At 24.1% G+C, this 27,721-nt stretch overlaps 1 protein-coding gene across 5 annotated transcripts; it reads right to left on the bottom strand.

The window, feature by feature from the left end:
* Window positions 1–850: 850 nt before the first annotated feature.
* LOC135930498 (LIM/homeobox protein Lhx5-like) lies at window positions 851–27,546 on the bottom strand. 5 transcript variants are annotated; one of them, XM_065467302.1, is made up of 4 exons: window positions 27,531–27,546; window positions 15,485–15,885; window positions 9,829–9,954; window positions 851–1,575 (listed from the first exon to the last, which is right to left on the bottom strand). In XM_065467302.1, exons 2-4 carry the CDS (start codon window positions 15,787–15,789, stop codon window positions 1,032–1,034), a joined length of 975 nt encoding a protein of 324 aa, XP_065323374.1. In that variant the 5' UTR covers window positions 15,790–15,885; window positions 27,531–27,546; the 3' UTR covers window positions 851–1,031. The 5 variants fall into 5 exon arrangements, with proteins under 5 accessions (XP_065323374.1, XP_065323373.1, XP_065323372.1 ...); XM_065467301.1 differs by lacking the exon at window positions 27,531–27,546 and adding an exon at window positions 26,010–26,025; XM_065467300.1 differs by lacking the exon at window positions 27,531–27,546 and adding an exon at window positions 25,420–25,434.
* Window positions 27,547–27,721: the final 175 nt, after the last annotated feature.

The raw sequence follows: 27,721 nt of genomic DNA, 5'->3' as shown, positions 1-27,721 counted from the left end.
CATCTTAATTCTTGTTTATAAAATTTCAATCGTTAATTATGATAAATAAAATATAGAAAAAAAATTATCTGGAATAAGAAATTCCTCTTTTTTTAAATCCCTTTCTTGAATTTGTTGGTAAAAATAGAAAATTAAATAGATATATCCATTTATATTAGCTTAATTAAATATTGATTCATACTTAAATTAGAATTGGTGCAATTAAAAATATAAGTGGACAGAATTGTGGATGTAGTTTACTATTTTCGCAACCTTATTGGGGATTGAAATTCTCTAAGCACTATTTCAAAAGTCAAATAAAAAGATCCACGGGGGGAGGGGGCATTTGGTGAAAGATGCATCGATTTCAATATCGTATTGTCATTGACCACACAGGGTCTAATATGAAAAAAATTACAAAGCAGGGTCGAGGCAAATAAATGGTTATAAATCCTATAAAAAACAGCTGAGACTAAAAAGAAAATTTGGACCGGGATGTAAAATATGAAAAAAATAGAAAATCTGAGCCGGGGTGGAGAATCAGAAAAAAAGTTAAGTCCAACCTGGGGTAGTTCTAAGATTTTTTTGCATATCATCTAAACCGCAATGAAAGTTGGATTCAAGACATACTTCTGTTTTAAATATCTGTGCAGAGAATCGGTACTATCAACTTTAAAAAAAAGTGTTATCGTTGCATAATCTAATTTTGATAATTATTATTACTTAAATTATTTTAAAACATTAAATTTATCTTAAAACTGCTAAATTTGAAGAGAGCACACCTCAATATACTATTTTAACTAAGAAAATTTATACACACCATTTAGTCACTAGAAAATTGCAGCAAACATCATAACTATAATCTTTGGTTGTTGTATTTTTATACATAATGAATCTATTAATTACACATTTATAAATAAATGGTATGTGATGTGTATAATATAATATGGATATATGCTGTTTATATATATATATATATATACTAAATTTTTATTTTCTTGGCAATTTATCTGAGATTTATATATAACGTATATAAGTTTTTTGTAGTAATTTCATATGGAAGCGTTTTCTATCTCATTATTGGCACCTCCGGTCATTTGGTGCATCAGGTTCAGGTTTTCGTAATAATTGTCCCCATTGCGATGGTGAAGAGGTAAAAAGTCGGAAAGTGTCGAATCGAACGAATGTCGGTCTAAATAATGTTTGGCGGGATTGTCAAGACTAGAATTGATTTGTTGGGAACGGGTTTTGTAGGAATCACAATTGCCATTTATTTCCTGTTGCGTGTAGTCATCGAGTTCGTTAAAATTTCCATCATTTGAAACGTGATTGGAATTGGGTGATGTTAGATTATGCGATATTTTGGTATTTTGATGGAGGAAAATGTTGTTATTGTTAGAATTTTTACGGCTTAACAGAGAGAGCTGCGAGTTATTTTCTTCGTAATTATTCATTGAAGAAGGGGAAGACTGTTGATTGGTATTGTTTGTGAAGGCTGGATTTTGATGAAAATTTTGAAATAAGCAAACGGAGCGATAATCCTTTTCACAAAGGATCTTATTTTGCCAAAGGTAAAATTTGTCGCCTACGCAAAATCTAAAAATACCGAAAATATTTTTTATGTATAAACTTATATCGAATTAATTATAATGATAGAGTGACATGAATAGCGATGATTGTTAGTTTTCAGAAAAGGATTAAGAATTGGGCTTGTATAACAAATTTATTATCAATGTATAGCATAATCCTTAACCTATAAAATCAAATTAGAATCAAAGCTTTATATAATATTTCTTGTGCTAAGTGAGTTTATTTTATAGTTTTTTTCTAGGTAGTCAATACTTGGCATGTTTTAACATCATATACTCTGTATTATCTAAATTTAGTCTTAATATTTTATAAATTGGAATCTTAATTTAAAGTGTGTTTATCATTATTATATAATAAATTCAACAATAATATTTTATGTCCAACCTGTTCATATAATATACCTAAGTAATATATGTCTCTATATTTATAATAAAATAAGATTTGTAAATTCTATTTTTTTTGTGTAAATAGGTAATTTTCACTGAACAAAAAAAATGTATAACGCTATTTTTTTTTTAATTTTCGAAAATAAACTTTTTCAAAGCTAATTACATCACTCTGCTATATTTGAAAGTCTAAAACGGCCTTAGAAGTTTTACCAATATCCTCTAGACTAGAGGTCTCTGCCTTGGGTGAATTTTTAAACTGTCCGCCCACACTTAGGACGGGAGTGGTAGGGTTTTTTAAAATATTTTTAACATTGGGTGGGTGGTGGCCCTGTTAAAAAATTTTCACGTAATGGACGGGCGTGGGCGGGTAAATTTTTTTTTCAGGGGAAATGAGAACAGACTTCAATTTATTAAAATATAGTTGTATTTCTTAATATTGCATATTATATCTGTTTAATTAAAAATACATTAAATAAATTAAAGAGCCAAACAAGCCTTAAAATAATTTTTAAACATTAGGCGGGTGGGTTAAATAATATTTATAGATAAATAATACTAACTTTTGATTGATATTTTCTCTTCATAGTGTGATTTTAAATATATTTCTAATTCTAAAAATTAATTTAAAAATTTTTTAACAAATACTTAAAAAAAATTAAGTTAATTATTCGTGTATAAATTATATTGTCATTCAAATAGACATCAGAAATGTTTAGATCATCAGAAACTCTGCCAAACTAGCAATTACCATCTACCCACATTAAACTTTTTATTTTATGCTTTTAATTAAAATAAAATTTAATAATATTAATTTTCAAAAAGCCGCCAAAAGTATTTTAATAATAAATTTCAATATAAATTCCCGAATATTGCTCTAAATGTATCACATTACATAATATATAAACTATAATTGAAACCAACTATATTTTATGTGTTGTGTGTGCCTAATCATTTTAATTTAATATGTTTGTATCATTTGTTGAATTTCAATAAAATATAAGAATAGATTTATTTTATATAGTATTACTATTTAGTATAGCAAAACGTATAGTATCATATTCAAACTGTAAAAAAAGAAGATATTATAGAATATATAAATGATTTTAATTAAAATTATATTTAATATTTTATTTCTGCACATACATATAAATTGTATAATTTATTTTATGTTATAAATTAATATTATTATTATATTTAGCTTTATATAAAAAATATATATTAAAGTATTATAAGCAGAATAGAAAAAATAATAATATATAATTCATTATAAATTAAATTTGTATTAATATTAAATATTTTCCAAGCCATTTTTAAAGTATATATTAACCATACCCCATATCGAATAGTTATATTGTTTTACCCTTTTAAATATATATTAACCATATCCCATATCGAATAATTATATTGTTATACAGCTCTTTAGGAGCGCAAATCAGATTTAATCTTTAAGAGACCGAATAGTCTATTAAATCAATATTTTTGATTTATACTCTAATTCAAATCTGAATAACCTTTTAATTCCTAACTAGCCTCTCCCAGGTGATAATTAAATCATTTTAAAAAATTAATATCTATTGAACAAAAATACAACATACTTATGACACTATTATACACATACCGCAAGAATCTTGGGGCTCTGTAGAAAAAAAAACAAAAAAATCTTATGGGACCCATTCCCATGATTCATTATACTAAAATTAACATCAAAATGATTAATTTTTGAAATTAATATACTAATAAAAAGTAATGAATCTGGACGCAACTGGATTCTGAATGCCCTGAATGGAACATGACAAAATTTAGCCAAGTAAATATGGAATGGAACTAATTCGGAATCCTTCCGTGGTGATTTGAATTCTCTCAATTTTAAACCAATTACTGATTTTTTAACTTTAAAAAAAATCTGATCATGTCCAGCATGTATAGATAACTTTTCCTAAATTTCATAATTTGGCAACACATTTTTTTGTATATTCTAATTTATAACTAAAATCTATAATTTGAAAATTAAGATAAAAAAGTGCTCATTGCAAAATTTTCTGAATTTATTGGGTGGGTAATTTATATATGTCGGAAATCAATTCCGATAAAATGAGATATTTCAAATTTAAAAATCGCTCTCAATAAAAGTTTAAAATTGTGATATTCAGAATCCCCACGAAAGAATTTCGGATTTGTCCCTATTATATATTCTTATCGTATATATGTTATCTTTTAAATTAATACTTTGTCAAATTTAGAAAATGTTTGAATTTCCCTATATAAAAAAAATTAACTAAATTTAAGAATATATATTGTGTTTGTCTGTATTATGATTTCAGGCGATTCATATTTAGTTAATAAAAAAAATCTACCAACTATCTGAAAGTATTGATGAGATTCAATGATCCCATTGAAATTCGTAACCATAATATAATGAAATACTCCACAGTCAAAACTATTTTTTAGAAAAAAATGTAATCTTCTGGACATATATTCTTTAAAAAAAACTCATTTAAATAAAAAAAAATAATGAAAAAGAAAAATATTTACAAAAAATATTTGAATGATTGTTTATATTATTCGTCAAATTTTTTATTATTTGTATTCATTTCAAAATTAAAATCAATTTTCTTATATGGAAATTATGAATCGAATACGAATAAAAAATATTCTTCAGGGACCAGATAAAATCTTAGAAACGAATGATAATTGCTCAATTATAAGAATGATAATAAGATGTTTTGGTTATTTGATTTCTCGTAATCAAGCTTTTTGGGTAAACACAACAAAAAGGCAATATTATTACAGCTTCTGAACCTGATTTCAAAATATATATACAAAAAATGAAGAAAAAAGATGTGATCAAAAACAAAAGGAATTAAAATCCCAAATATATTCCAATCTTTTTTCATATAACAATATAAATTTACTTCTTGAAATATTAAAAAATTTGGTTATAACAAAATCAAAAAGAAATCGAATCTAATAGTGCTTCTCATTTATATGCGATGGTACCTATGAGGATTCTAAATCAGAAGCAAATGCGTTGAAAGTAAGATATATTGAAAATGGTGAAACACGAAAGGTAGCTGAAAGATTTATTGATATATACATATATATTGTATGAATAACATGAATGATGTTGATATTAAATAAATATATAATATACAAATTTAATTCAATGAATTTATCCCTGGATTTCTTAGTTGGGCAAAGTCATTAATGGAAAGACCAACGGAGTACAGGCTTTGATTAGAGCTGAGGCCCCAAAAGCGGCGCTTATTTGGTGCTATTGTCAAGCCAATTCATAAGGGAACTAAAAAATGTTTTAGAGATCTTACACAAGATTCATGTGTATTTCAACATGTTAAGAGATATGCAGGCAAAGCATGTCAGAATGATGTATTGACAAAATTGCAACGATTTTTACACAAAAATACCCCTCGGTAATATTATCTTATTTATTTAGTTTTAAAATGTATATATTTATATTTATAGAAGCTAGTATCATCGTATAAAGCAATTGAATTTTTTTTCCTACTTTAAGATACCTTGAGGGCAGCTTTGACAAATTTAAAGAATTCTGAAGATCTTGCTACTTCTACCATTGCTAGTACTATAGTTTTTAGAACAGAAAAATTTGATTTTATCACTTATGTTTTGGATAAAATATTATTGATAAAAAGCTCGGCTATTATAAAATTGCAAACCATGTCAGGATATATGAATAAAATTCAATTGGCAAAAGATTGTCTGATTCAGCTGAGAAGTTAATTTAAGATATTGTCTTGTACCATTATTTTATATCTTATTAGATAATTACATTGAATTTTTGAATGTTTTTTCAAAGGCTCAAGATTATGAAGTGAGAAATCCGCCTTATAATTTTGAAAGTTTTAGGGTGCAAGCATTTCAATTAAAAAGAAAAGGTATTAATACTTTCATTATAATAGTTTATTTAAGCTTTAAAACCAATGTTTTTTTTGCTGTACTTGATTTGATAATAATGCAGTTTAATAAACTTCTAATGACCAATCCAAGAAAATTTTAAAGCAAACCTTATTTTACACCAAAGGGAATAACTAAAGATGATATTGAGGATATCTGTGAATTTTATCAATTAAATTCGAGTCAAGTTTTCGATGAAATGCCTAACTTTCGAAATATATATATATGATAGCTTAAAGGTATCGTTTACTTTCAAATTTTTCTGCTTTCCATGATTTATCAATTTTATATAATTTATAACCTTTCCTACAACATCATGTATTGTGGTCATAAGTAAAATTAAGTTAATTAATAAAGATTACGAAGGCATTATGAAGGATTCTTTTCTTAATAATTTAATCATTTTATCAATGGAACAAAATTTATTTAAACAATTAAATATTAATGAAATTTTAACTAATTTCGCTTTATCTTCCTCTAATTTGTCTAAATTATTCATTTAAAAAATATTTTAATTTCTTTGCTCCAATTTTAAAGTTTATATAACTTTTTTTATATTTTTATAGTTATTATATATTAAAGATTAATGTAATAAAAATTATTTTTGAAATTTGCTGCTTCTTTTGGATGGGGGTATTCTGCTTCATTAGCTCAGGTAGTGTTGAGGCCACTCTATTAAGGCAAGGCTGCAAAACAAAAAAGTATGGAATTTCAAATCAAATATAAAAAAGGAATTTTTTGTATTTTCAAAACAAAAGCAACAGGTTCCAAAAATTTTAGTTAGCTAAAAAAAACTTGTTTTTTGAATTAATAATACGATATTAACCTGATATTTTAAATATTTTCGACTTTAAAGCATGAGTATGATTTTAATTAATTTAATACAATCATTTGTAGAGTGTTATCGAAAATGCATTCCATTATGTTTAGAATACCTATCCTATAAATTTCAGACAATATGGTCATGAACTTCTAAAACATTTTTAATGGCCTTATTTTTTTTAAAAAAATAAACGATTATTTTTTGCCCGATACTATTTTTTTTAAAATTTGTATTGTAAATAATTTTGGATTTCTAAATGTTTTCGATATGAAATTGAAAATATGAGAAACCAATTAATGTTTAAATGATCTATAATTTGATTTTTTAAACGATTAAATTGAAAATTGGTCATCATATTTCAATTTTTCTGTCAAGTTTCTTTTAATTCAATTTTTTATATAATATTTAAAAATTCAAAACAAAAAGAGAAAACAAGTTATATTTTAAATAATTTCAAAACCAAAAATTACATTCAAAATCAAGGAATTGAATACAAAAAAAATTTAAAACTTTCAATTTATTTGTTTACTAATAATTTTATTAGACAAATTGTTCAGAAATAGAAAGTTAAATTATAAGAAATATAAGAAGATGATTATGCTATACCATATCATGGTATATGCGAATCTTATTTAATAACCGCTAAAATAAATAAAAATTTACAATTTTACCCTTATACAATTAAAAATAAAATATATTAATTGAAAAACACTAATTTTTTAACCCATGTTTTATTTTATTTTTCCAATTATGTAATGCTGCTGTCAAAAAATGGTTACCATTCATATTCTGTTAAAGCAAATATCATTAATTTCTATTACATAAAAATTAGTTGTTTATATGTTTTACTATTATTGTATTATATTATATCTATTTAATATCAATTTATCAAATTATTAGTTTTTTGACAAAAAAAAATGTACTATATATAATATAAATATATCTTTTTTAATAAAGTTAATGGATAATTTATATATTCATTAATTTATAATTTAATATGTTTTATTGGTTTTTAGTCCAACTATCCTATATCTATTATATCCAAATTTATCTTCCATATTTTCCCCTCAATTTTTGTTGATTATTATCAAAAACATTTTTTTTTATACAATTTGGCTATATCATGAATTAATTGATACATGTTTTTTAGAGGAAAACTTTTTCTGTTTAACATTATATTTCTGTTGTCATTGTATATTTAATGACTTTTGATTTAATTATTTATTATAAAATTGGTAAATTAATCTAGAATAAGGACGAATCCAAAATCCTCCCATAGTGATTTGGATAAATTATTCAATGATATTTCGAATGAATTTACTAGAAATAAATTCCAGCCTGGATGAGCTATGGAGTACTATCCATATTAATTTCAGAAAATTTAGACATATTTTTAAATTTATATAAAAAATCTTTAAATGAAAAATTATAAAGTTTATAAGTCAAAATTTTCATACATATTGAAATTCATTTTCGGTTAAATCAGATTTTTCATATCTAAAAATCGCCCTCAATAAATGGTTTAAAAATGAGGTTTTGAATAGACGCGGGAAGATTCAATTAATCCTCATTTCAGATTAACTTAGGCAAAACCTTGAAGAGGATGGCCACTTAATCGTGAACTCTTCCGCCTCTCGCATAGCAATAGTATTACATATATCGTGACCATAATTAACAATTCTTAAGTGATAGCCTAAATGTTTCAATGTATATTTTTTATATCAAAATATACCTTTTTTTAAATATTAAATATAAAAAACTAAATCCATTAATTAACTAATTAAATATGACAAAAACTATAAAAGCAATATTTATGCCAGGGATGTCGCTTTTATCAACTATTTTTTTTTTAAATTAGAGAGTAAAAAATAAAAAAAAAGAAGTTGTTTTTGACGAAAACAACGTAAAACAAATTAGCGCACAGATAATATTTTTCTAAAAAATTTATTTTAATGCCACTGCCTAAAATTGTCAATTATTTTTTCAAAATAAATAATATTATATAAAGCAAATAAAAATTAACTATAAAAAGTTTTGCATATTTTTTAATAGCATACTAAAAAGTTTTGCATTTTTATTATAACATATATCGTGAGTATGGTATCATTTCAAACGAAAACGGCTCGATTTTATCCGGTTTTAAAAACGGATAACTAAATATTTTATCCAGAAAAATATTGAGCCCTAAAAATTTTGCATATTGATGACACAAAGGTTTGGACATCTATTCGCGAAATCTAGAGGCTTAGGCAATATTTTTCTGGCGAAAATATTGAGTTAGCCATTTTAAACTCAAATCAAGTCATTTAATCACATTAATTTAAGTGTATCGTTTTCAAATCTATAAAAATACTCTACATTTCAAATAGTACTTTGCATAAAATGGTTAATGGGAATGGTGCGAGCCAGATAAAAACCGGTTCGGATCAATTGGATAAACATTCTCCTTAGATTCGGTGGAGTTGGACTTGCATTTTATTTTGCTTTTTCATAAATATCGAATCTGACTCAGACCACAATCATAAAATTTATTCTGAACCGTCGTTGAAAATAAATCAGCTGCTGACACGCAATTTTGGTTCCCCAAATAAAAATTTTCAATATAGCAAATGGCATGCCAAAAGCTATAATTTACATTATGAATCGTCAATTTGTGTATTGGGATAGATCGCACATAAAAATTTAAAACATTTTCTTATTCTATTTCTGGATGAATTCGTTTCTCAAAATTTTCCTTTAATTGAAAAAAAAATAATCAAATGGTAAAGTTTTTCATAAATAGCATACTTAGTTATTTATTTTCGGATAGAACTTATACTCAAAAATTATAATTTAGGCCGTATCCTTTGAAAAAATACAGGGTCGAATAAATTAGATAAATATGTAAAGTTTTTTATGGAACCGAACCTAAAAGTGGCAGCATAAAATGTGCAAGATTTAACGTTTAGCCATAATAACGAATAATTAAAACTTATATGAAAATAATTAATTTATTCTAAATTTTATACATTGACGTTAATTGGAAATAGTAGTCTTTTACTTTAATGGCACTCTTTTAAAAAAATATAATTATTTTTAAGATATCTATATATATTTTAATATAAATTTATTAAAAACCTATGATTACATTCTTGGCAAGCGAAGCATTCGAGATGGTATACGTTGGATTTAGCTTTCATGACCATTTCAAAAGCTGGAATTACCTTTTCACAAGCCGTACAATAACCGGTATTTCCAAATAACCTATAGTGCAAGGTTAATCGAAATATTAAAATTATGATAATTATATGTGTCCTATAATCCAACCACAGATGTTCCCAGCCAGGCTTTTTTTTCTGATAATTTTTTTTTGACTAACAGTTTGAAAGAAATTGCAGCGTTTAATTAACAACCACAAAAAATTGATCTGAATCTAATCTCAAAAAATAACGGTTCGAGGTAAGGCTACTTTTATATTATAAAAAAATTAATTGTGGCAATTTTTCGATAGACGTCGCATATGTAACAATAAGGAAGTAAAAGCAGCTATCTAATTCGCAAACTTTATTGATCAAAAAATTAAGTTCTACTTGTGTTATCAATCAAGCTTAAATTGAAAAATAGGGATCAAATAATTTACCCTAGCCCCAGTTTTATTGTATTAAATTTAATTATATAGTTTTGAATAGATGAGAAAGATATTCATACAAAATACTAGGTACTCCAATAAAGGATCGGGTTCGTTAACTATTCGGAGATAAAAGATAACAAAGTGTAGGTTCGGTTACGGTCCAGCTACCTAAATTTTAAAAGATTACGGTTTGATTAAGTATTCTTTATATCAATTTTATCTTTAGAAAAAAATTAAAAAAAGACATGTAAAAAGGTGAATTAATTTTATTGAGAAAATATTCAATATAAACCATAAAAAATGAGAGAGACCGGGGTTTTATAGGCGGGGTTAAAGGTCAATAACTTTCTTTAGCTGATTGTTTCAAAATGGCCAAAGGATGTATTTCTTTCAATAGCTCTGTATTCAATATATATTGATCAAAAACAATTTTTAGCACTTTTCACCAAATTTTTTATTTGGTATATTTTGCTTAGACGCAAAAGTATTCATTTGAATTTAATGAAATTATGGTATATTCGTCAATGTCTAATCTAATAAATAACATGGGCGGGGTTTCTAGTTTATCTAAAATAATTGCTAAAACCATTTAAGTTAATTCACTACCTCTGGTGCTATAAAGCAAGGAAATCGGCAAATTTATAAAGCAAGAATTTTCCAGGGCAACGACTCCACAAAATATTTTCACCTTAATATATTTACTGATTTTATTAGGATCGTTCTAGAGATGTAACCTATTGGATGTCATAATTCCTAGTGAAAACCAAAACGCCGATATATATCTCGGAACATCTGATGAGTCTATGTCTATACCCGACGCACTATCTAATCACAGTAAGCAATTCTAATATAGGCTATCAGGATTTAACTCAAGATCATCATTGAAATATATTAAAAGTGGAAGAGAGAGGAGGAGATAGGATGATCGGAAGCTAGGAGGTAAGGTATGGCAAAAATTTGAGGGGAAGGGAGGGGGGGAGGTGATAGGGAGGGAGGACACAATTGTTAGCTTTATCAAATATAGTCTTTAAATTGTTATATAAAAAATTAAAAGGTTTTATACCGACTGATAAAAATTATGTAGGAGGTTTTATACCGACTGATAAAAATTATGTAGGTTCGGTTCGTTTCTTTTAGCGATCTGGTATAACAGTTAACTCCGGGCCCCTGTAGATTACAATACACAAGAGTTCAATTTTTATTTTTGGGTTTAATAAAGATAAAACAAATTATGATATATAATATTTTTTTAAACAAAAGGAAAAAATATATAATGTATTTTATTTGAAAAAAAAAATTCCTTCTTTTAATCATCTAAAAAAATTATATTTTTAATTTACAAGTAAATATATGACCATTTAAAATTAAAATTTTAATAAGAATAATAATGATATAAATTTATATATTTATTTATTTTACTTTACCTAAAGCAGGTAAAAAATGAGAAAAGGTAAACGCAAATCAGCAATTAATTATAAATTATACCGAAAAATAAAAATTATATTCGTCCTAGATTTAAGTATTTCATATAATTTTATATCAATTTTTATTATTTTCATATTACTACTTTTATTTTATGTAAATAAAGCTATTTTATATCTTCTTTTTTATACAGGTTCTTGTTTTGTATTTATTTTTATTTTTCAGCTTAATTATAATAATTATTTTTTTATAATATAATTTGGCACAAATTCATATAAATTTATTTAATAAAATGTTTTTGAGAGAGAACCACGCGCTGCTCTGTTATTATAAGGGTTTCCAGATCTCCCATTTTTGGAGTAATTTCCCGATTTTTACTTTGGTTACGGTAGAACACGTCATCTAAGATTTTAAAATAAACTGAAAAAGATCTGGTCTTAGCCTTTGATAAACAGAAAAGAGAAAAGATCAGAATTTCTAATAATCTTTTTGCCATAGATTATGTATATATTTTCAAATATTAAGTCATTGGCTACCAAACATTCATCTAGAAAATTAATAATCAGGCTAAAATAGGAAATTTAATCTTTTTAGTAAATTTATGCAAAATGCACAGGTGAATAAAAATTATTTGATTAAAATATAGCGTTATTAATACTGGACCAACGTGTATTAATAGATTTATCACTTGAGCCTAATATATTGTTTTACCAATTTTATTTGATTAGTATTTAAGGTGGAATCTAATTTGCAAGGATTTAATTCTTCTTATTTTTTTATCCATGTTTCTAAAAAAAATTCTCCCGATTTATTAAATAAATTTTTTAAAATATAAAATAATTAAAAATAGCTTAACCAGAAACTAACGCAATCATTTTATTTAATTCAATCACATATGTATATAAAAAGCCTTCTTATTTTTGTTTATTTTTTTATCCATATTTTGAGAATGGAATTTTTTCGATCTCCAAAACTTTACAATTTAAAATGTAATAATAATAATATATTTTTAAAATAAATTGTTGTGATAAATCATATAATAATTATTTACTCTGATTCTGATATGAAAATGATTCTTAAAATGTGAAGTATTTTATATAAGTTTTAGAAAAACTAACTATATAAAATGATATTTTAAAGGTAGGAAACTTATTTTTTAAAATTTTAACGTTTTCTAATTAAAGTTTTCTCATGATATTTCATTTCTTTTTCAATTTTATTCCATTAATTTAAATTATATAAAAATAACAGTAAGTTAAATATCCAAAAAAAAATGTATATTGCAATATCAAAATTACTGGAATTCTCTCTATTCGTGGGTCAGAGAAGATTTAAATACAATTAATATGAAGTATAAAATTTAATATCAGCACAGAGGATTCCATTGTAAAAAAACATTCAACAAGGCAAAAACATATTTCCAATTTAAAAAATAAGGAATCATCAAATATTATCCAACCATACTTCAAAAACAATAATTTATGTTATAATACTGCTATAGCCGAAACGACATTGGTCTATCATGCGGTAAAACATATTCTTAGTTATTTATCTAATGATTGCGCTACAAACTTATTGCCTATACTGTTTCCTAATTCAAAAATAACCAAAAGTATAAAATGTAGAAAATAAAAGCCTTAAAAATAATGTTAAATATCCTAGGTTCTGAAACTAAGAAACAAATCTTATAGGATTTTAAGGAAAATTATAACCTTCAATAAAATGTGACAGTTCTTTGTGCCGATAACGCATTTCGGTGAAAGGGAAAGTGTAATAACGGAATAATTAGTTTTGAATGAAAATATAATCCCTATTGGTTTCCTGTGCCATATATATCACAATACAGTAAGGGGCATGATTCATCAACAATACCCATAGAAATAATTGTTATGAAATTATGGATCTCAATAGAATGGTCCGAACTTCTACGAATTTTTCCAACAAGAGGGTTACTTAATACCGGCTCTCGAAAAACTTAATAAAAATTATTCAGCTGTTATATCTTATTTTTTTATACCAGAAAAAATACATTAAAATTATTTTTTGAAAATATATTGTAGAGAGCAAGGCTTGTTTATGCTTAGTATGTATGAACGACTTTAAACAACGTGGTTAAAAAATTGCAATCCGAATATTCAATTCGGAGATGTCCTTACCAATTAATGCTCAGATTTTAAGAATATTATAAAATGTGATGGTTATGATAAAATCACATAAATGGAAAATCTTAATATTATAAAGCTCGATAATAAATTCGAAATTTGAATTAATTATGATCAATTTAAAGATATCAAATTATATGGATTATTTCAGGAATTCGTTGCATAAAATGTATTTATAGAACAAAATAATAATATATCGAATTTGGCTCAAGAAAACAAATGGGTACTTTCTTCTCACATAACATAGCGCAAATTTTTTTAAAAAATATGCAATATTATATTCTCGTTACCGCATTCAAACGGTTAATCAGAGCGCATATACAGTTTAATAAAAAAAAATTCTGGGGGAAAGATAGTAATCGGTCATCTTTATCAGCTTTCGAAGCGGAATTAATGATCAAACATAATTTAATTATATTTGTAAAGATTTTAAAGAATATGTAACAAAGAATAAAAATTTAATTAATGACAAAATCTTATGATAATTATGAATAAAAATATTTACTGAATATCTATTAATTTTACTTTAAAAAATAATATAGGAATCTTTCCCTTTATTTTACTGTTGCATATTAGATATATTAATTTAAATAAAGAAATAATCATAGGGAAAAAATTAATATTATTTGTTATAAAACAATTATTTTTTTTTGAATTATGGTTAATCCTGATTTTTGTTAGTATGAATCTGGCAACAATGGTTATAATAACTATACTTAGGGTAATTTAGTATGATACGGGGAAGGGATAGGTCCTTATAATATCACGTAAAAAAAAATAATTTGTAAATGAAAACTTATAAATTGTTTAGGTTTACTATAAACAAATATGGATAATAAACATAGAATCTAAGCTTTATTTAAGTTAGTTTTGATCAGGTAATAAAGGTAAAAACTAATTAAAGTTTTCAATTTCAAGAGACAAAATCAAAACTATGCCAATTTTTAATTAAAATTTTAGCCAAAATAATATTACGCAAGCTTCGAGATTTCGTTAAAAGATGCCCATCCTTTCTGCCATCTACGAGAAAAATCTCCAGGTTTGGTTTAAATTTTTTGGCTAAAATATCGGGTTAATCGTTTCAAAAACTCGAGCCATTTAAAAACACTAATTAAGTGTAACAAGTGATAATTATAATCTTCAAGAGGGGAAAAGTTAATGAAATTCTAATACTTGTCTCTCCGATTTTCCTAACTTTATCATTAAAATTTATATTATTTAAACAAAAAAAACAATTTCTCACTAGGGTAGAAAATAATAATTCATGTAATCATTGGCATATTTAAAGGGGGGAGGGGTTAATGAGGCATTTGATCTTCCTCCCCCAATAATATTTTTTATTTATAATTGAGAGTTAACATGTTGGCTGAATCTGAACCATAAACCATAAAGTTTTTAAAAAACGGTGAGAAACAAAAGTTTAAAAAAAAACGGTGAGAAAGAACAAAATATATATATTTTATAACCTTTAACTTTTTCCTATATAAAATTCTAGAATGCCGCTGCATATATTGTAATATGTAATAACTATTCAATTCAAAATAAATTTAAGTATTATAAATAATCTTGGCTTGCTAACCTTAGATAATCCCTTTTGCACAAGAAGAGGTTAGCTTTGAGAAAAAAGGAGGAACCAACTTCTCCCAATCTACATTCGCAGCAAGAACATTTTAAGCAATCCTCGTGCCAGAATTTGTTTTCGGCTTTGAGCAAATATTTGTCTTGGATGCATTTTTTGCACCCCGCGCACTCCTGATACAATGCCGAATGAATGGGAGGAGATTTCGGAACTTTTGAAAGATTCGTGGTGACGTTAGAATGTTCGGGATTGACTAAAATTGTATCGTCGTTATTATTATTATCTAAAAGATTGTCATTGTCCATAGTAGTAGCTCTTTATGGAATTTTTTTTAAAATTAATTTTTGCCTAACTTTATTTCATTAATTTGGTGGTGGAATCCTTGTTTTTGCTAAATGGTCCTAATAAAAAAAAATATAAGATAAGTTTCAATAGATAACATATAATTTTTACCGATAATTTTGAACTCATTTATGTAACATAATGTTTCTAATTAAAGGTTAAAGAAATTTATATTCTTTTTTCTCTTTAGATCATTGTTTTATTAGCCATAAAAGAAACTTTATAAAATATATTTATGCATTAACTTTTATTTTTTAATTATAACATTTTATTAAATTAAAATTACAAAAAAGATTTTTTTTTAAAGAGACACACTTTATGGCAAAAAAAAAATAAAAAAACAAATAATAAATGAAAATAATTATTTAATTGATATGATGCTTTATAAATAAATATAGATTTAAATATTTTTTAATAAAAATTAAAATAAAAACAATTACAGAAAAATAATATCATTCGAAAATAATATTATAATTAAGAATGGTTGCGTTGCAATAAATAAAATTTGGATTAATTAAATTTTAATTTGCTTAAAATTTATTCTTTTACATTAAGAATGTAATAGCATATTCATAAAATTGTATGTTCCTTTTTTTAATTAAATTTATAATTAGTAAATAGTGTTATTTGTTATTTATAAATAATAAAATTTTTATTTTTTTTGAAATATAATTTAATTAAATTAATATGCATTTTTTAAATAATATAAAAATACACAGCTCATTATAATTTGAGCGATATAAAAGAGTCCCAAGGCTCAATTTAAATTTGGCCTAATTACCGGAAACTACTTTTTAGCTTTATGAAAATATAAATAAATTTGTTCCTGATAACCTAAAAGGTTTCCTTGGCTATTGGGATAGCATCTGATTTTTAAAAGTTCAAACAAAAATCTTATAATAAAATTCTGTAGGCTTATTTCCCGTAAAACTAAATATAATAATTGGAAGGAATTAATATAAAATATATTTTTTGTATCAATGTGTAAAAAAAGAGCATCTTCTATAATTTAAAAAAAATTTACAGATAATTTAAAAATAATTGACAATTAAAAAAAAACAGATACTACCATTAGCTAACTATGTATGATTTAATTATTTTATTTATTTAATAAATCTAATAATACTATTATCTAAAATTATTATTTATTATACAATTATTATTGTGCATTTGAATTATTTATACAAATTTATTTATCAAAATTTTTAATTAAAAAAGTGGTTTAACTACTCTAAAAAACGAATTTATTTCTAAAGGAACTTCTTAAATACTTCCCTCTCCTTTATAAATTTTATGGGCGCATTTTGGTATAAAATTTTAGCCGTGCGTAAAACGCTATATAAATATATTACACTGTATTACATAATATAATCTTTAAAAAAAAATTTATTGTAGAATTTAGAAAACCTTTGATTATAATATTTTTTTTCAATTTCTTTTTCTATTAATATTAATTAATTAAAATAAATACATATTTCGATAATAATAAAAAATTCATTAAAATATCATATTTAAAAGGATATAATAAAAAGTAATTAAATTTTCAAAATAAATAAATTCGTGAATAATATTAATTTAAAAATAATTACGGGAAGATATTTTTTTTAAAAGAATTAACTTTTATAAAGTGAACACTGATAATCATAGATGTGGTCCATTGACATATAATAGTTGATAACATGCTTTTTATTTCTTATATAATAATTTTTATTAAATAAATGAAACTCTGATTTTTTTAAAAAAAGTTTTCATAAAATTTTAGTTATTAATGTTTACATGTGAAACCAAAATAATATGCCAGTGTCCTTAGCTATGTATTAAGACATTGGATCATCAATCTAGATAGTATTATGCATAAAGAAATTTTAACTTCAATAGAATAAATTCTTTACCTTTGCAGTTTTTCTAATTAATTTAATTAATAAAATTATATTTTCAGAGATAATCAAAACATTATAAAATTAAAAATTATTAAAATTTTTTTATTTTATTTATATTTTTTAAATAAATAATGTATGAATTAAAAGAAGAAAAAAAGATCATAAAAAACAAAATGAAAATATAAAGTTAAAGAATATTTTAAAATAATATCATAATTTAATTTCACTTTTCAAAAAACTTATCTTCATCTTCGTTTTTTTCCTTTTAATCGTAATTATAATTGAAGGGAAAAGTTTTTGATATGAATAATAATTAGATTTTTTTAAGAAAATTTTAATTGTATTAAATATAATTAGAATTTTTTTTTAATTTATTTTTTTTATATCAACAAAAATAAAAATCTATTATTAAATTTGACCGAGGATAACATTTTAGATAAGATTGGCATAAAAAATTGTAATTCAAAAAAGAAATTAAATGAAAAATCGTTTCAAGAATGCATTTTTATAATTTTTATGACTAATTATTATACTAATAAAAAAAAAATTTAATTTTTAAAAAAATATATTAATCATAATTTCATAATAATCAATTTTTTTTAATGTAGCTCACATTTTTCTATCTTTTATAAGTATTAATGATCCCGGCCCGAAATTTTTTTAAAAATATTTGTCCGACCCGATCCCAAGCTATTTTTTTTGTCTCTAAAAGTATAACCCGATCCGCCTGGCCCGGCCCCAATTGATTTAAATAAGAAAAAATTAATATTTTTAAATTGCAAAGAATATTCTACAAATAAAAGTATTGACGCCTTTGTTTCTTGCAAGAATTTTAAAATGTATCAATTTATTTCACAAAATTGAATTGTATAAGATTTAGGCCTTACTCGGTCTGCCCGAATCTGTATAAAAAAATTTTTTTTAAAAAAAGAGGCCCTGCCCGTCGGATTGCTGATCTCTAATAAGTATGTCTGTCAATAATATTATATAAAATGGATAATATATTAGTTGCAAATATGATTAACTAGTTAAAATTTTGTGTAATGGCAATATCTAAGCTTTTTAAAATGTGTTAAATCATTATTTTTATTATGAAAATTTCCTAAGCCTTAAAATTATTCAATTCTTTATTATGTAAAATGTATTTTCTTTCTTTTTTTGTATCTGTATCTAGATCAACTTTCAGACGAAGTATCTGTATCCAAATCCATTTGAAATGTATCTTTTAACAACTCTAGTTATTTATATATTTTTTTGGGGCAAATAAATATCAATGCAATTATATCTTTATTTAAATTTTACTTCATTTTAAACCTGAAAATTTGTAAATCCCAAAATGATTAATGGTATAATAAAAAAAGTTTAAAACGCTAAGTCATATATAAGTTAACTTTCTGTAACTAGTTCAATATTTTCCACCTGGAAATTATTATAGCATATTACCTTGAAAACATTATGTCTAGAACTTTTTATTAAAACAAACATTCATCAAATTATAATTGTATTTGATATTGGAACATATAATTTTTATGATGAGGTGATTTATATTGGGTTAATCATAATATTTATTAAAACTCAATCAAAAAATTAATTATTTTCTTCTATTACATGAGCAAAGCCTAGTCTGTTTTCTACTAATAAATTAAATGTTATTGAATTTTGCTTCCCCGAAAGAAAAATGAGGGTTACTCTAGCATATTAATAAATTTACTTAAACCTGTTTTGTTTTAGGCTCGTTGGTAAAAGGTTTTTATTAAGCAATTTTAAATTTTTCTTCATAAAATTATTCAAAATATAAATTTCGCAAATATTATTAGGATAATTGGTCAATTATCCATTAACTATATGAAACGTATTATTTCATATATTAGATTTTACATATGGTTTAAATCATAGCTTCTTTACATTTATAATTTTCTCTTTTAATTTTTTTTATTGTCAAATTATGGAAAAACTTTATTAATTTTTTTAAAAAAAATAATTTTATAAAAAAAAACTAAAATAAAATTGGTGTTTTTTTACACCATCTAAGGATATTATATTAATAAATTATTTTTAAAAGGTAATAATTTATATTGGTTGGAATGTATGTTTATTTTCATAAAAAAATATTATATTAATATTTTAGCGTAAAAAAATATTCAATTAATATAAATACAAGGTATTCACTCAAATTACCAAACTGCGGGACGAAATCCCTTGTATACTTTTCCTTTCCCTTTAATTTTTTTTAAAAGGGAAAAACATGGTAAATTTTCAGTTTTGTTAAAAGATACTTATATTGGCTCTAGACACAGACACCATTTTTAAAATGTATTTAGATAAAGATACCATTTTTATTATGCTTATACAGGGTTCGCCGTTGTTCTCGAGTACAAAATACGTGAACAAGATTTTAATATTTTGTTCTCATTCAAATCGAACACCATATAAAAAAATGTCATCACCCTTATTTCATCGTGCTTTCGAGCAATTCTCATTTAAAACGAGCATATATTTAAAAAAAATATTTTACATTAAACTTATAATTTATTCTTTAAAAGTTAGCGGAATATCTATAAAATTATTTTAAAAATTCTAAATAAATTTATTTGCTTAAAATAATTTTGTAATAAGCGTCATAGCTAAGCAAGGATTTATATATTTCTTTACATGTTAAAAATATCCTTCACAATCTTGGACTGATATCTATAGATAATAAGATATAAATGGGAAAAAAATAATCTTTATATTATTTTATTTAAATTATATGATAATATGAGAAAAATAAATTTTATATTCAAATTTTTTTTTATTTTTTAGATAAAAAGCGTTAAATAAGAATGTATCTGAAAAAGTATAAGATACCGATACTTTTTATATCAATGTATCTATTTTGTATCTAGATACTTTAACAACTCTGTTAATTTTATTATTATTTATATGTTATGTAATATTTTGAAAAAGAGTTTCCTCAGACAAAAACAATCATTTATTTTTAATGGATAAAAAAAAGAAATTATGAGTTCAATTTTATATTTTAAATGAAATTTTGGTTATTTATGTTTTACTCTAAAAAAATGAATTAAGTCTAATTGATTTCCATCACACGCATAATATTCATTATCATTCCCCTTATTAATGCAAAAAAAAGTAATTGTTTTTTTAAGAATTCCATAATTTTGGCGTTCAAACAAATGCGAAGACTTGAAAGTTCTTCAAAATAAGGAAGAAAAAAACATATGGAAAATTGGATTTGATATTAATAACAGTTTGTTGATCGCTGAATATTATTTTACGAGCCGGTCCTATATTTTTTAAAAATCGGGTTCGGGCTGAGTCGGGATTAAAACATTTTTTGAAAAAGTTTAAGCCGGACCAGGTAAGGCCTTGGAAATTTTTTTAAATGTATCTAAATTTATCAATTTTATTTTGAATTTTTTATATAAAATGAATTTGATTTTATTTATAGAAACTAGACGCCATATAACATATCTTTTATTTTGAGTAATTATAAAAATTAATTTCTATATTTAAATAAATCGGGCAGGGTCGATGGCTTGAAAAACTTTTTTTTTAAAAATTCGGGTTCGGGCCGGTCCTGCAAAACTTTTAAAAATTCAAAATTAGGCCCGATGCAGATTACTAGTTTCAATTCCAGTTAAAAAATTGGAAAAGGGAGATTGTGGCTTCTAGTTATATGATTTAACGTGGTTCTAAGCTGATCAGAAAAAAAGACTTTTCTCTTATATTCATATATTTTATTATATATAAAAAGTTATATTTCATTTTTTTAGCCTTTAAAATATCATATCAATACATTTTTGGGTTATTTATCATTTAGATATTGCTATTTTATGAATACAATATTCATTTTATAAGATATTCATTTCATAACGAATACGTAGTGTTTTGAGGTGAATGCCCACTATTAGATGAATATTGTGTTATAAAACTTTAAATATATATGCGCCATGTTTATAAATTTAAAAAATATCCATATAAATCCAAAAAATTACTATATAATTTTTAATATGATGGCTATCCGTAAGCCTCCAGAATATGGAATAGTAGAGATATTCGATTAGTAAATTTCGAATCAAATAATTTCCTAATCTTACAAATGGATTATTATTTTTAAAAAATAATTTTATTTTAGATATTTTATTTAGTACATAACTAAAAAAAATTAAAAGCATTTTATTGCATCATTCATAATCGTACTACATACAATTAGGGTTGCCAGGTCTACAACATTGGCTAATAGTAGACTATTACAATTTTTTTAAAAGTTGCCACCACATTCAACCCAGCTACCTCGACCACATATTTTAAAAATTCTCAAAATCTATTACAATATCTCTCATATTTTAATTTTTCTTCTTAAAAATCATGTTTTTGAAATTATTTTATATAAAAAAGATAAAATCTCGTATTATTCATCTTTTTCATTGTTAGAATCTTGATCTTATTAATAGAGTAGGGTAAGAATTTCTGATATTGATGATTAGTTTTATAGAATAGTTTCTTTGGGTTCTAGAATTTATACCATATTGGTTTAATAGCTGCAAACGGGTTCTTGAAATTAAAATTCTGGGAAATTTTTTGGTATTCGTAAAAATCTTGATCCTTTTTTAGACCATAAACCCTAAAGAGTTTTGATCTCTTGACTATTGTTAATAATTGCAACAAACCTAAGTGACAATGAATTTCATTTTCAGCAATATATGTCCTTTCTACACAAGTTTCAGTCAAAAAAAATTTAACTATAATAACAGAGGACAAATTATTTTTAGAATACAATGTTTTTTCAAAAGTTTGTTGACCCTTTTTTAAGGATTTTTGAACCTGAACCGGGCGAGTAACCAATGGGGGGAGAAAGAAATTTTAGCCTCCCCCCCTCCTATCGCAAATTTGCATAAATTTCCTCCTACACATCCCCCACCCTCTCTCCCCAAAGAATTTATACAATATATCATTATAAGGAAGCATATGGAAAGAAAAATTAGTAAAAATTAATAACTTTTTAAAATTTAATTTTTTTTCAAAAAAAATGATTTTAATTTAAAAAAAGTAAAAACCCTAAATTATTTTTATAAAAATCAAATAGCCAAAGGCCTACAATAAATAAGCCTATATATCACCAATAAAATTTATGTGGGAATAATTCATCTAATAGCGCACCCCCCTTAGCAAAACCATGTATACGCCTATGACCTGAACCTTTATAAAATTTTGATCCTGAACGAAACCTAAACCTTTATAATTTTTTATTCCTGAAACCTTAACTGATAGTAACAGTAAAATTTATTAAAGATATAATAAAAAATCAACCCTAGCCTATATATATGTGTTTTGGTATAAAATATTTGATGCTGATAATGTTGTTAAACAGCTCGATTTTACAGATTTATCATTTATGAGCAAAATCTTCAGACTTGTGTAATATTTTTTGACTAAAATATTGGGTTAGCCGTTTTTATAAATCGCGTCGTTTTAACAACACTAAATGCCGAGTCTGATAAATTAGAGAAACGGTGTGGCTTAAAGCAAATGTTAAAGATTGTTACTTAGGAATACCATTAGGATTGGGAAGCCATTGTTATCGTTTACTTAGGTTATTTTAGATGAATTATCAACTCTTATCGAATTCGCTTGGAAATATTTTCACTGGAATTATTGTCATCCATCCTTTCTTTTATACAATTGCAATCCAGCAATTATTTGGATAAATTTGCAACTAACCATCTTTTTTGCCATTTTACCCCTAGGAAAATTAAAAGAGCTCTCAATGCTTTTAAATAAGCTAAAAACCTGAGACAAAATTTAACCTGTAGTCTAGATGTCCATAATAGTTAGTCTATCATACTAAATTTATATAAAAATAACTCTTGGAGTAATTTTTCTCCAAGAAATATATAAAAAAAAATTTTTAGTGGATGATTATGAAAAACCTATTTTGGGCCAATATTGCTTGAACTCAGAGACTACAATTCTAAAGTTGAATAAAAATGGATCTTTTAATTAAATTTTAGGTATTTAATTATAACAATTAAGCGTTTTCCTTTTTACCCGGCTTCCCTAATGGTCCTGGTTTCCCCTACCTTAAACATAATGATGCGGGCCTCTGTGTTAACCATAGTTATTCATGCAAGAATATTCGTTTTTGCTGTCACCAAAATAATAATAACAAATCTGAATGCATCCTGGATAAGTTATTAAAATGTAAAATAAGATTGATTATTATTATCATCATTGGTTGAAAATGATACTAGTTTAATTTACATATTTGAAATATTCTCTTCTTTTTTTTATTACATTTTGTTTTGTGTAGGAAAGCGCTTGTAACAATTTTCTAATGATTATAAATATATATTTTTTAAATTTCAATAATATATCTTACATTATGAATATATTAAATATACTTGCGATGGTGAATGAATATGATACTCAAACAAAACTAAAAAAAAGAGAATAATATTTTTCATCTGTGGTTCTAAAAAAGAAGAAGCTCTATCTAATAATTGAATTTAATGGTCTTTAAAAAATATATATATACAAATAATGATATTAAAATACGTATAATATAATATAATAATATAATATATTTAATTCTTTGCTTTTTTTTATTAATTTATTTTATTATCAATATATTATGTTATAGCTCTTTTAATCTTCGCTGTATTTTTTATAAAAGTTTTCAATTATCTTAGTGGTTTTTTTATATAAATTTTGATATATTGTTAATAAAACATCATTCGGTTCTTTCTATGAAAATTTTTAAAATAAATCATCATCCATTATATATATATAATCTTTTTTTTGTATTATGAGTGTATAGAATAGATAGTTCTATGTTCAATATAAAATAAAATCTTTCTTACTCTTACCGATATGCGTATTAAAAATTAAAAGGGCTGAAAAAATATATATTTATAATATCAGAAGCGCCATAAATTACGTTATATTGTCAAAGGATTCAATTTAAATTTTTAATAATATAGAAATATAATAGTAGAATAAAACAATTATTTATTTTTTTAGTGCAACTATTTCATTTAAAATCTTTTATAGAATAAATATATTTCAGTTTTAGTATATAAGTTAAACCCTCATAAGAGAGTGGGCAGGTTTTTGGTCAAGATATTTTCAACTATTTGTATATTTATAAGTTTCGGTGTGGCCGACTTAAAATATTTGAAGAAAAGAGTGAACGGAAGAAACCCCTCATTTTTTCCCTAAGGATGGGGGTGGGGCATTATTGTAAATTTTTTTTCCCGGGGAATTATTTTATTTGATTAGAAGAAAAGAGGCGTTTAAAAATTTATTTTTAAAACTTTTATTACAATTATAAAAATTCTTATTATAGTTTTCTTATAAATTTGGGATAGGTTCTAAATCGCTAAAACAAAAATCGTTAAAAATTGGGAACATGACTTATCTGGGATTTTGGATGATATTTCTTCCATTTTAGCGATTTTTTTTAAATTTTCAATTTAAATACAAGTGTTTAGTCCCCTAGTATCTATTAATATTATACTTTAAAATTTTTCTAGGAGATATAAGCCATGTTCCCAATTTTTAGCGATTTTTGTTTTAGCGATTTAGAACGGGAACCATAAATTTGTACCTAAATATTTCAATTTGTGATTTAGTAAATTTAAATTTAGTTCAAATAAAATAATGGTGATATAATGTGCCCATTTAAAAAAAAACATATTCATTAGAATATACTTGGGTTTTGTTAACATCAGGCAGTTACTTGGGTGCTGGATGATTTTAGAAAGTGACTTTGCAACTAATATCAAATTCTTATCATTTCATAAAAAAGATATTTTAATAAATCACTGCATAACATAGGGTTCTACCACCAATCAGATCAATTTTTTGTTTATTAAAAAACACCATGGTCTCTAGCGAAAACTATAAAATATTTAAACAAATAAGAGGAATTTAGATATAAGCTATAAATTTTTTAAAATTTATATAACTTTTTTTAAAAATTGCAAAAGGAATATCAGAAAAGTGAAGAGAGAATCTTGGAATCAATTTTAGAGAAATAAGGGTAAGAAAAATGGTGTTTCCGGTTATATCTCCATGAGTCAAAAAAATTGTTTATTTTTAAAATTTCAATAGTTGTTTAGCGAAAAAAAAAATCCCAAAGTAAAATTAACCCAAAAAATAGAAATCAAAACTACCTCATGCCCCTATCCAATTTCAATGAGATTTTAAGTCACACCCCTTTAAATTATGAATTATATTTATATTGAAGTAATCAATATAAAAATATTAATTGCAAAAAAAGAGATTAAACAAATATTTACCTGTATTGTGTATAAAAGTTGGCAATGAAATGTATTATATTATAACTATAAAGGTTATTAAATTATTGCGTTAATATTTTGATTCTGAAAAATTGTAAACACCTTAAATTTATTTAAATTTATTTTGAATTTAGATAATCTCATAATAATTTTAATTAAGTTATACAATTCAAAAAAAATTTCTGACTAATTTCTGGCAATTGAATTTAAATATTAATAATTAAATTATTATTTTAATATAAATTAAGAAATATGCAACAATAAAAGGTAAGATTATAGTTTGTGAGCCATAATTACCATTGGTTATCTTTTATTTATTTATCTGTTGTCATATGATTATTTGAATTTTATTTATTTATTATTTTTTTTAATAATTTTTTGTTGAATGAAATTTTTATTATCGAAAACTATTGGTTGTTAATATTTACACATATTTTTTCACTGGTGAGAATAAATACTTAAAATATATATTTGTGGACTCAGTTAATAGAATACTTTAATTATAATTTTTTTATTTTAAATTTGAAAAATAAATATTTTAAATGAAGAGTCAATAATTTAATTGTATGCTCAGATAATATCTAATTAGAAAAAGCTTATAGGTAATGATATAAGAACCATTGAGAAAAAATGTTAAAAAAATTAAACATAAAAGTATGCAAGTAAAAAAACCACTGGAAAAGGTATCTAAATTACAAATCTAGATTTTTCACTCAATTTGCCCTGCCCTTTATTGACATTTTATCCTATTCATCTAATTTAAATTTAGCTTTTTACAAAAATGACTAAGAATTTTCTATTATAAAAATATCATTCAACAAAAAAATATTTGAAAAAAATGTGTAAAAATTAACAAACATTGGTTTCCGATAATATAAATATCATTCAACGAAAAAATATTTAAAAATAAAGAAATAAAAAAAATTCAACCAATAATATGACAGATATATAAATAAAAGATAACCAATTGTAATTATGGATAAAAAACCATAATCCTATAAAATATGATATAACTAACCCTTCAATAGTTATTGCAAGGATTCGAACCGTAAATGTTATCGATACGGTTTGATCCTTTAAAACCGTTACTTTTTCTCTACAAGCCTATTAGAATTATGCAAAGAAAAGCAACTCCTCATCTCTCCAATTATATTTACAAAGTAAAAGAATAAATTCCATGGTTGAAATTTTTTTTTATATGCTAACTTAACTTGAATACCTTGCAGGTTCAAAATAGCATTATTTTAAGCACTTAGAATATCAAAAGGTCAACACAGTTCTTAGAACATCTCAGGGCCTCGGTTCAGGAGGTGCCGAAAATTTTAACGGATCGGGGTCGGTTCTATAAATAATAAGAATAAATATTGGTTTAAAAATTCAATTTAGGTTCAGATTGGATACGTGATAAATCGTGGTTAAAATTAAAGTAAACCACCCAGTTCAAGCTACTAAGATTTATCAATAACATATTTATATTTTATATATCACTTTACAAATAAAATTTAAAATAAAAGCGCTTACATTTTTTTGAAGAATATATAAAAATATTTGCTTTTTTAAAAACAAGAAAATATTAATTTTAAAATTATGTTAATCTTAGTTTATTGTGTTTTTTTTAATTAAAATAAAAAAAAATCGTAAATTTTTCATTAACAGTTCGTTAAAATAAAAGTATTTGCAAAAAAATTATTATTTTAAACTTATAAAAAATA

The sequence above is a fragment of the Gordionus sp. m RMFG-2023 genome, chromosome 5 (assembly GCF_954871325.1).
Source record: "Gordionus sp. m RMFG-2023 chromosome 5, tfGorSpeb1-WG-v2, whole genome shotgun sequence".
NCBI classification, from domain to species: Eukaryota; Metazoa; Nematomorpha; class Gordioida; order Chordodea; family Parachordodidae; genus Gordionus; species Gordionus sp. m RMFG-2023.
This window is presented reverse-complemented; position numbering and strand designations above follow the sequence as displayed.